Genomic DNA, 11,741 nt, shown 5'->3' with positions numbered 1-11,741 from the left:
AGACAGAAAGCGAGAAATCACCCCCCAGGGGGGATGGTCACACCGCAATCCCTTCTCCTCCATTCTCCTCTCGGGATCTTGGGCATGCACGCACAAGCGCCCGCCATGAGTTTTTTAAGCCACCGGGTCCGGGACACAAACCGCGGTCGACTACGTGGGAATCCAGCGACATAGCCATTACGCTAACTGCTGGTTCCCCTGGCCCCTAATTTTTAAAATTTATAATCTTTCAGGACCAGCAGATGGCATAATGTTTATGTCTCTGGACTCCCAACCTGTTGACTGTCATTCAAGTCCCACACTTGGTGGCTTAAAACTCACACCAGGCATGTGTGTGCATGCTCAAGATCCCAGAAGGAAAATGGAGGAGGAAGGATTGTGACCTGGCCATCCTCCCAGGGAGTGGGGGGAAGAAGGAGGATGATTTCTCGCTTTCTGTCTCTCCAGCAAGTGCATGTGCCCTGTAGCAAAAATCTCTTTAAAAAAAAATTTGATAATCTTTCAGCATACCCTTGTCTGAGCAAAAATGATCTTGTAAATCAACAGATGAAAGAATTTGAATGATTTTAAAAAGTCTTTTGTTCAGAATTGTTTAGGTTTTATAATGCTCAGAAACAGTTCTTTCAGACTAAACATTGTCCTATCCCTGCCATTGTTTAAAACCCAAATGTTCTTAAGTGGGAATCATTCTTGCCTATTTTCTTAAGAATGTCATAAGTATGGAAAAATGTATGTAAAAATACTCGAATAATATAAAATACTGTACCAGCAGATGGCATGGAGGTTAGAATGGCTGGATCCCACATGGCCAGTGGAGTGGCTCAAGTCCCAGCCCCAGCAGCTTGAGAAACACACTCGGCACAAGTGCATGTGTGCCCAAAATCCCAAGAGGAGAATGGAAAAGAAGGGATTACAGCATAGCCATGGCTCCTGGGGGATGTTTTCTCAATTTCATTCTCTGTCTGCCTCTTTCCAGCGAGCCTACATGCCCTTGGAGCAATAAAATTAAATAAAAGTTTATAGAGATGGAATAAAAACATAAATCGACAAGATTTTACAAGTGATAAGACTAGTGTTGGCCTACTTTACTACTGCCTCCATGCAACTGGAAACGATCTGTTGACTAGCCATGACTGAAAACCTCCAGTGGGCACTTGATGTTACCAGACAAGCATATGACATTTGCCTAGTTTATTGTCTCATCCAGCCTCTTACATGACTATTTCAATGTCTCCTCTTCCTATAAGCCTTCAACACATACCTACCCTCGCTCTTATTTAATGACTTTGCTTCCTTAGTTTGAAGCAATTATAGTCATTAGAAGGAAATGTTCACATACTCCTGCCATGAGGTCTTCCTACCTACCAGCACCTGCTCTGTTTTATATCTTGCTTTCCTGCCCATTTTATGGGTGAACTTTTGTGTTCCTAACAGCAACTTCTCCTATTGTGTATATATACCCTATTCAAAAATATTGCTCTAGAAATTCTTCTTTCTGTTTTATTTATTTCATCCACGAGAGACACAGCACCCCCAATAGGGTCTTGACTCTAGGGTCAGCCTCCAGTCTTTAGGCAGCCCCAGATCATTGGTAAGTGTGTGACTGGCATATTCCGGAGCCCTCTGGATTTGAACTGTGAATATTGTCATGTGGGATTAACTTGCAGAACTTTGCATTTTATTGCCATGGCACCTTCTGGCACTTGAAGTTTATAATTTTTGTGAAGACCAACTTATCAGTTTATGGCTCATGCCTTGGTGTTTTATCTAAAATGTCATTGCTAATATTCTAGGGTTATTTAGGTTTTTTCTATGTTATTTTCTAGGAGTTTTATAAATTTGTGTTTTACTTTTAGGTCTGTAATCTGTGTGTGTGTGTGTGTGTGTGTGTGTGTGTGTGTGTGAGTGTTTGTGTGTGTGATGGGTGTATGATTTGTATCTAGATTTCTTTATTTTTAACATATGCATATTCAGGTGTTCTAGTACTATTTGTTGGTAAAATTGTCCCAACTGCATTAAATTGTCTTTGCTTCTTTGTCAAAGATCAACTGACTATATTTACATGTGTCAATTTCTAGGTTCTCTATTGGTTCACTCTCCTATTTTTCTATTTTTCCCCCAGACCACACTGTCTTGATTACTATGACTCTATAGTAAGTCTTTTTCTTTTTTTTAAGAGGTTTTTGCCTTAAGGCATGTGTGCTCATCAGAGAGAGAGACAGAGACAGTGAGAGGGAAAGTGAGAAATTACCCCCTAGGGGGATGGTCATGCCGTAATTCCTTTCCTCCATTCTTCTCTTGGGATCTTGGGCACGCATACACACACACGCACCCAGTGTGAGTTTCAAGCCACTGGGTATGGGACTTGCGCAGAGGTCAGCCATGTGAGAGTCCAGCAATGTGGCTGCTATGCCATCTGCTGGCCCCTGTAGTAAGTCTTGAAGTCACTTCCTGAGGTACCTGTAAGTTGTAAGTCACTTCTGCAAACCTTTAGCCAGAAGCAACCCTTCAGTTTGGCAGGCTCTGAAACTCCCTTGATGGTGACTCAGAGCCAATTGCATTGGAGCTATTTACAGTCAATAAAAACTAGAATGGAGGTGCAGCTGCACTGGTGCAGCAGCAGGCAATGCTCTGCAAAACTGAGGGCCATATAGAAGATGGGCATTTGGTTCCTGGTTGACCTGTGTGAGCATGCTCATGATGCTGGCTGACTGGAAAGCTGAGGAGGAGCCTAATGTGAAACCCTAGTGAGGGCGCAGGTCTCTTTCTTTGTTTTTAAAGAAAGAAATAGACACAATTTTTAAAAACCTACAATATATATTAAGTCAAAACACTAAATATTACTGACAAGTGAAGATAGGATCAGCCTAGTCAGTGCTACCTGTCTTAGTGAACATTTGCTATTCGAGGGTTTCCTCATTGAGTTTAGAATCAGAGCTTGGTCATTTGTTACGTGATTGGAGTGTGCACTGGGATCAGGCTACTTTAGCTTGTGGTGACCATTACTTCAGTAGGAGAGTTCCCTGCCCAGGGGACAGAGCCTTCTGAAATGTCAGTACAGGATGTCCTTCTCTGCACACCCTTAAAATCACAGACAGCAGTCACTCCCATGGCTATAAATGCAACTCTCCTTTTGTTATTTTTAGTGCTTTTGAGGCTAACCACTGACTCCTACTGATCGATGCATTTGTATTATAGTATGCTATCGTGTTCAGTCAATTGCAGTCAGGTCTCGCAGGCTAGGGAGCCATTCTGTCTCTTTCTAAAGTGAAATTGCCTAACACTGTTTAGCTCCATTATGTGGAGGCTTAAAAACTTTACTTTTAAATTCATGGGGAATGCATTAGCTTCCACAGAAAAAAGTGGTGTTAGAAGGGCACTCAACCATGGAGGGCAAAAGAGCCATTCACCCTGGGTTGAGCAGCAGGATTCTCAGAAAATAAAATTCCATACATTTCATAAAATTCATACATTTCATGTATATATACATACATTTTTCCTGGGCAGCACCAACCTCAGACTTACATTTTGATAAAGGATACCAGATTATGCTGCAAAGATATTGTTTGAATTCATACTTCTAACAATGGTATGTAACAGTAATATCTTCTCCCTGCTTCTCAGTGTTTACTGCTAAATCCTGCATCTTAGCTTTATTGTATTTAACTCATAGTACTCAATGTCTACTCTGCCTCATTTCCATTATTATTTTTTTTTTTTCCTTCTCCCAGAGGCAAGTCCCAGGTTTGGGCACAGCAGAAAGAAAGGGTGTCTGTTTTCTAATTATCCAATTATTATCTATAACTTGGTTCAGATCTGGAGTGTTCATGGCCAAGATTAAATTCTACATCTTTGGGGTCAGCAGATGGTGTAGTGTTTACACTGCTGGACTCCCATGTGGTCAACTGCGGTTCGAATCCTGGACCCAGTGACTTGAAAATATCTCTGGGAGCATGTGCATGCAAACTCAAGATCCCAGAAGAAGAATGAGGAGAGGAGATTGTGGCATGGCCACCCTCTCCAGGAGGTGATTTCTCACTTTCCTTCTCATTTTCTCTATCTCTCTGGTAAGCATGAGTGCCCTAAGGCAAAAAAACTCTTAAAAAAATGTACATCCTCTTGACCCCAAATTCTATTAAAAAGAATAAGAACTACAAAAACAATTTTAAAAAAGTTACATCTAAGTCTATCTGCTATGTAAAGTGCTCTAATAATGGAAAGAACCCTGGGTCCCACATAACCATGTTTTTCTTCTGTTTCTAACTTTAGAAAAGATCAGTGACTGTGGAAGATTAAGTCCTGGTGACCTAGGTAGAGAGGCCCCAGTAGGAGCTGGGGCCAAGGTCTGTGTCCCAGTTCAATCAGTGATTACTGTGTGCATTTAAGCAGTCACGTCACCATCTCAAACTGTTACTTCTTTTTTAAAGTAAAGAAATTAGGCTTATATTCGTAATGATTTGGGAGTCAGAGACCCCTCTGAGATTTTGCCAAAAACTGTGGACCTTCTTCCCCCAAAAGCACAAAAACAACTGTAGATAGAATTCCAAGAGGATCAGAGGATCTCTAAAATCAACCCACAGATTCCCTAGAGAACTTTAGAATGATTTCTTAGGTCTGAAATACGTGGTTGAACAACAACAACAAATCTATTTACATCTGCTAATCCTAATGTGAGTTAGTTTTAAAATGTGGATTTGGGTCATGAAGTCATTTGAAGTTATAATTACTTTTTCTGCATTCTATAATACAACAGAGCAAATTTCCCAGTCATACAGAAGATTTCTGGAGATTAATAGCAACTCAGGGTCACTGAGGTTGGTTTACTCTGCAGCCTAATGCAGGGTTCACCTATAACTGGCTTCAGAGCAGAAAATTTGACTTTGACTTGAACACATACAGTGATGGAGACCTCACATGCTTGACGCTGGGCAAACTGAGAACTTGAAAAATTTCTTCTTTACACTGAGCTGTGATCTACCCCACTTCAATGTCACCCATTGATCTTGTTTCTGCTTTCAGTCACTACATACAATTTTTTCCAGTATTTTAGGAATTCAAAAGTTTCCTCTATTGGGACCAGCAGTTGGCATAATGGCTATGTCGCTGGACTCCCACGTAGTCGACTGCGGTTCGAGTCCCAGACCTGGTGGCTTAAACTCACGCAGGGCGCATGTGTGTGAGTGCCCAAGATCCTGAGAGGAGAATGGGGGAGAAGGGATTGCGGTGTGGCCATCCCCCCTGGGGGGTTGATTTCTTGCTTTCTGTCTCTCTGTCTGTCTGGCAAGCACACGCACCCTATAGCAAAAAAACTCTCTCTCTCAAAAAAAAGTTGCCTCTATTGTCCATTCTTAAAGTCCCTTATGCTAAACATTCTAGTTTCATCTACAATTTTTTTAGAAAGTTATCTCAAATCTACTTTTTACTCCAACCCTTTAGAATGGTTCTCTTGAAATAGAGTCCAGAACTATGTGCTATGTTGCAAAAAGGTCTGACCAATATCTGGAAAGAGAACGATTTTCTTTCTTCTTTTCTTCATTCAAGATAGAGTGCATGAGCATGCACGAGAGAGAGGAGCACCCTGCACAGTGTCTGGTCACACCGTGATCCCCTTCCTCCAGTCCTCCAGCCTGTCAGATCTTGGATAGCTGTGTGCATGCAAAGCGTGTTCTGGGCAGATCAGCTGAGGATTTGAATCATGGTCACCGCGTGGGATCTGATTTCTTTTGGGCAGTGCGTTACCATAGTGCCCTGAGCTGCCTGTAATTCTCTTTCTTAAACTGTCACTCTGCCACCAGGATGCCACTGACACCACCAAGAGCATTACTCTTAGAAATAGTGTTGCGTTTTGTGGTCACCAGAAACCCCTAACCATGGTTTATCAAGGTTGCCTTCATGCTCCACTTTTTACAAACAAAATAGACATTCTCATATCAAAACACCGTGTTTTCCTCTACCTTAATTGCTTAGATGATCTTTGCAGTTTCTGTAAACTTTTCAGAATACTAGTTTGCCATTCATTGTGTCATCTTTTCTTCAAGTTTTGTGGTGTCTACAAATGTATTAAGAATGTCCTTTTTTTTTTTTTTTGATATAGGATACATGGTTCAAGAGAGAGAGAGAGAGAGAGAAAGTGAGAACACATACCCCAGGGGGAATGGGCAGGCCAAGCCACAATCCCTTCTCCTCTTTTTTTCTCTTGTGATTTTGGGTATGCAAGCACATGCATCCGGCATGTTTTTCAAGTTATTGAATCCAGTACTCAAACCACACAGTTGGCCAGGTGGTTTCCATTCACTTTAACTACATCACCACTTGCTGGCCCAGGCTACCTTACTCAGTTGCAAGTTAATTGAAGGAAACAATTGGTTTGTGTTCACCAAATATAAGCTTTCCTCAGTAGATTCACTAATCATAGTCCTTTACTAAGTCACTTTACAATGTCTTTCAATTCACATTTAACCATCTGATTTACAGCATAGAGAAGAGAATAGCATTACGTTCTGCTTCAGAACACATTTATTTTCTTTCCTTTTCTCCTTTTACTCACTCTATTCTCCCCCGCCCCCAACACACACTCTCCCTGTAGGGCACGTGTGCTCACTGGAAAGAGACACAGAAAGAGAAAGCAAGAAATAACCCTCCTGAAGAGGTTGTGGCCTGGCCATCCCACTTCTCCATTATCCTCAGGATTTTAGGCATGCACTCACTCAACCAGTTGGGTCTAGGACTCGATCCACTATTGACCATGCAGGAGTCCAGTGCCTTAACTACCACATCATCTGCTGGTCCTTTCTTTATATCCAACTCTATTTTCCTCCTTCCTTTATGTATTCATACTACTTCCTGATTGTATCTATGGTCTTTTATTTTGTGTGTTCATTTTACTGTGAAGACCCTCTGTTGTGTTTAGGAGACTCTTTTGCCTTCCTGCAGCCTGAACTCAGTCTGTGCTTGTCCCAAGAGGCTCTTTGCCACATGCAGAATAGCAGCCTCTATGCAGAGGAAAGGTTTTCCTCAGGTTCATTAGCATTTGGCAGAGGCATCTCTGAGAATTTCATCAACATCCCCAGAACAGTTTATTTTCCTCCACCTCCAGAATTACTCAAACATCAAAGAAGGGTTTAAAGAAAATTCAGACATACAGTATACATATGTTTAGGGGTAGAGGAGTGGTGTGGGGAGAAATAATTAGATGGGCCTCAACACACTTTATACTCCAATCTCAGCATTATTGCACTTATAACTAACTATGACTCTCTCTTAAGTGCCAGTAGCCTCAGATGTTCCTGAGCTTGTAGGTGACATTTTCCCTGTGTCTTCACACCATTTTCCTTCTGTGCATCTCTCTGGGTCCAAATTTCCCCTTTTAGTAAGGATGCAGTCATACTGGCTTAGAGTCCATACAAACAACCTCATCTTTTTTTTTTTTGGAGAGGTTTTTGCTATAGGGCACATGCGCTCGCCAGACAGACAGAGAGAGACATAGAGACAGAAAGCGAGAAATCACCCCCCAGAGGGTATGGTCACGCCGCAATCTCTTCTCCTCCATTCTCCTCTCGGGATCTTGGGCATGCACACACACATGCCTGGCGTGAGTTTTAAGCCACCTGGTCCGGGACACGAACCGCGGTCAACTACGTGGGAGTCCAGTGACATAGCCATTATGCTAACTGCTGGTTCCCACCACATGCAGTTGTGAGGTTTAGTTATTCATGTATATAAGACTCTGGTGGAGTGACTGATTAGCTACCCAATAAACTCTCTTCCCTTTCCTTTAATATTTAGACCTTTTTCCCTCTGTGCAATTTATAGTAAAATGAAATAAATTGCATTTATTAATAGCAAATTCCGCTTGAAGCCTTGGGTCAACAAGAATGTGAGTGATCTGTGTTTGTGATGGAACTAAAGTATTTAAATATTATTACAACTGATCAAATATTTTTGCAAGATAATCCACCAAGCCCAAGGATGTCATTCTTCGCCAAACAGCACTTAGAGGCTTGCTGACTGCAGTGCCTGCAAATTCAGACATTTCTCAAATTTTTTGTTTTACAGCAAACACGAACAATGACTTCCTTTCATTTATCAGTGGTAACTGAAACAGTTTTCAGTAATACTTAGCTAAAGTTCACAAATTGATTTTCCAGAATATACAAAATTAATATAATTTTTATATTAAATATATAATATATAAATATATTAAATATATAATATATAACTATATTAAATACCCCTATATATATGGAAGTTGAGCTTATATGCTGCTTTAACAGTGCAGACCAAAGGGAAATGAAGGGTAATCATATAGATTGAATATAGTTGTCGTAGTCGCCTTCTGACTAGTACTCTACATTTAAAGTGATTTTGAAAAAAAAAAATCTGAATATGGATGGCTGTGGAACAGCCCAGGCATATAGGGAATGGTTACTCATAAATTCGTTCACTTTGGCAATTATTAATGAGTACCTAATGTTTGCAGTTACTATGCCTGGGGCTTTAAGGTGAAACTACCTATTTCCCCAACATCAATGAGTTTGCTCTAATGAGAAAGATACGTAAACAGAGGCAGTTTTATCATTGATCCAAGAGAAAGCGATCCAAGAGTGATGGGGGAATATGAAAAAAATACAGCCAAGTCTACATGAATAATTTGGGTTGTCCTCAGAGGGGAGGCAAGTTGATACCAGAAGGATGATGAGAGATGATTAAGGCGTGTGAGTAGAATGAAGATGTTTGATAGCAAGAACAAAATGGAAAAAGCCATGCTTGAGGGAATAAAGAGTAGGTTGGCATTCTTAAAGCATTGATTACTGGGAAAGGCAAAAGTGCTTAAGAGCCAGTGAGAAATGATTCCCAAAAGGTAGGGAGAAGTCAGGTCACATGAGCCTTGAATAGCAGGCAAAGGTCTACCTGTATTTTTCCTCTCTCTGTTGGTTGTGGGAGAAGTTACTAAAAAAATTTGAGTAGAGAAATTCCATAATAATAATGTCAGGTTCCTAAAGAAGACTAACGAGACTAACAGATGGCGTAATGGTTATGTCGATAGACTCCCACATGGTTGACCGCAATCTGAATCCCAGACCCAGGGACTTGAAACTCACACTGGGCATGTGTGAGTGTGTGCCCAAGATCCTGAGAGGAGAATGGAGGAGAAGGGATTGCAGCATGGCCATCCCCACTGTGGTTGGGGGGGTGGTGGTGGTGATTTCTGGCTTCCTGTCTCTGTCTCTCTGACAGGTGCACATGCCTTGTGGTAAAATCTCTTAAAAAAAAGAATACTAACAATATTGTTATTGTTTTGTTGTTTACAAGTCATAGAAATATAACCTACACAACCTTTTGTTCCTTAGGATTTTCAATGGTTCTCATTGTAATAGAGTTCAGGGATTGCCAAAAGCAATATTTGAACTAAATGGCACATCAGAATTATAATAAGAGCCTGTAGCAGATTTCCAGTTAACAAGTTTTTAATAAGGTGTGATGTAATCCATAACAGAAGAGATTTCGTTATGAAAGATAGCCTGTCTCTAATGGAAATTTGGCTGGGTATGTTTTTATTGCTCAATGAGTTGAAAGCCTTAGATAGAATTACATAATTGAGATTAGAGAAGAACACACATACCAGCGAAAACTTTCCACACATTTTCTTTATTCCTTGCAGCTAAGCAGTGAGCCTTTAAGAAATAAATTTCACTTAAATTGAGCATACTTTTTTGTTTTTTGTTTTTTGTAATTTCAGGGGTTAAACATCTGAAAGGTCAGCATGAATCAGCATTCCCTGAGGAAGAAGAAGGCGTAAATGAAAGAGGAGAACAGTGGGACCATTAATTACATCTCTGCAGCAAGAAGGCTTCTTGGGAATAATGGAACTATTAACTTTTCTGAATATACATGGAACTCCACTGCTTGAATCCAGAACTCTCTGTCTCTGCACTCCACTCTCCTTCAGTAGTAATACACCTCCTTCCTAGAAGCTCTTCTTGACTGAACTTTAGAACTAAGTGCAAATTGTTCCACATTACTTACAATTACATGATAAGCATTTATTTTACAGTGATATTTTCTTTTTAACTTCATAGAAATTTGCCAATGTGACTGTCCTAACTTTAATACTGCCAGAGCTTAATCCCTGATGGCCTGCTGACATGGTTTTCACTCTAAGGTCAATGTAAATAGCATCACTTTATGAGTAAAAAAATAAATATTAAATACATTTAGACACGAGCGTATGTGTTTGTGTAGGGGAGGGCTTAATGTGAAGATCATCGAATTAAACTTTTAAGTTAAGATCTGCATTTATCACATTTCTGTACACAGAATAGAATATATTGTTCAGCTTAAAATGATGTAGAAATACCAGATTTTTAAATTGAAATCACAACAATAAGAGATATTGAGTATCTCTTTTCTTCTTTTCCCTACAACTAGAATGGAGGTGCAGCTGCACTGGTGCAGCAGCAGGCAATGCTCTGCAAAACTGAGGGCCATATAGAAGATGGGCATTTGGTTCCTGGTTGACCTGTGTGAGCATGCTCATGATGCTGGCTGACTGGAAAGCTGAGGAGGAGCCTAATGTGAAACCCTAGTGAGGGCGCAGGTCTCTTTCTTTGTTTTTAAAGAAAGAAATAGACACAATTTTTAAAAACCTACAATATATATTAAGTCAAAACACTAAATATTACTGACAAGTGAAGATAGGATCAGCCTAGTCAGTGCTACCTGTCTTAGTGAACATTTGCTATTCGAGGGTTTCCTCATTGAGTTTAGAATCAGAGCTTGGTCATTTGTTACGTGATTGGAGTGTGCACTGGGATCAGGCTACTTTAGCTTGTGGTGACCATTACTTCAGTAGGAGAGTTCCCTGCCCAGGGGACAGAGCCTTCTGAAATGTCAGTACAGGATGTCCTTCTCTGCACACCCTTAAAATCACAGACAGCAGTCACTCCCATGGCTATAAATGCAACTCTCCTTTTGTTATTTTTAGTGCTTTTGAGGCTAACCACTGACTCCTACTGATCGATGCATTTGTATTATAGTATGCTATCGTGTTCAGTCAATTGCAGTCAGGTCTCGCAGGCTAGGGAGCCATTCTGTCTCTTTCTAAAGTGAAATTGCCTAACACTGTTTAGCTCCATTATGTGGAGGCTTAAAAACTTTACTTTTAAATTCATGGGGAATGCATTAGCTTCCACAGAAAAAAGTGGTGTTAGAAGGGCACTCAACCATGGAGGGCAAAAGAGCCATTCACCCTGGGTTGAGCAGCAGGATTCTCAGAAAATAAAATTCCATACATTTCATAAAATTCATACATTTCATGTATATATACATACATTTTTCCTGGGCAGCACCAACCTCAGACTTACATTTTGATAAAGGATACCAGATTATGCTGCAAAGATATTGTTTGAATTCATACTTCTAACAATGGTATGTAACAGTAATATCTTCTCCCTGCTTCTCAGTGTTTACTGCTAAATCCTGCATCTTAGCTTTATTGTATTTAACTCATAGTACTCAATGTCTACTCTGCCTCATTTCCATTATTATTTTTTTTTTTTCCTTCTCCCAGAGGCAAGTCCCAGGTTTGGGCACAGCAGAAAGAAAGGGTGTCTGTTTTCTAATTATCCAATTATTATCTATAACTTGGTTCAGATCTGGAGTGTTCATGGCCAAGATTAAATTCTACATCTTTGGGGTCAGCAGATGGTGTAGTGTTTACACTGCTGGACTCCCATGTGGTC

The 11,741-nt window shown here is 40.4% G+C and overlaps 1 protein-coding gene across 1 annotated transcript in view; it reads left to right on the top strand.

Moving 5' to 3' along the window:
• The window catches only part of PPP1R1C (protein phosphatase 1 regulatory inhibitor subunit 1C), a 149,378-nt gene extending 139,134 nt beyond the window's left edge, over positions 1 to 10,244 (top strand). Inside the window, exon 5 of the mRNA XM_006151628.3 lies at positions 9,740 to 10,244. Coding sequence (XP_006151690.1) covers positions 9,740 to 9,828 — 89 coding nt within the window. The 3' untranslated portion in view covers positions 9,829 to 10,244. The remainder of the gene's footprint in view (positions 1 to 9,739) is intronic.
• Positions 10,245 to 11,741: the final 1,497 nt, after the last annotated feature.

Source organism: Tupaia chinensis, unplaced genomic scaffold (genome assembly GCF_000334495.1).
Source record: "Tupaia chinensis unplaced genomic scaffold, TupChi_1.0 Scaffold000322_1, whole genome shotgun sequence".
Lineage (NCBI taxonomy): Eukaryota > Metazoa > Chordata > Mammalia > Scandentia > Tupaiidae > Tupaia > Tupaia belangeri.
Note: the sequence above shows the minus strand (reverse complement) of the source record. Positions and strands in the feature narration are given on the sequence as shown.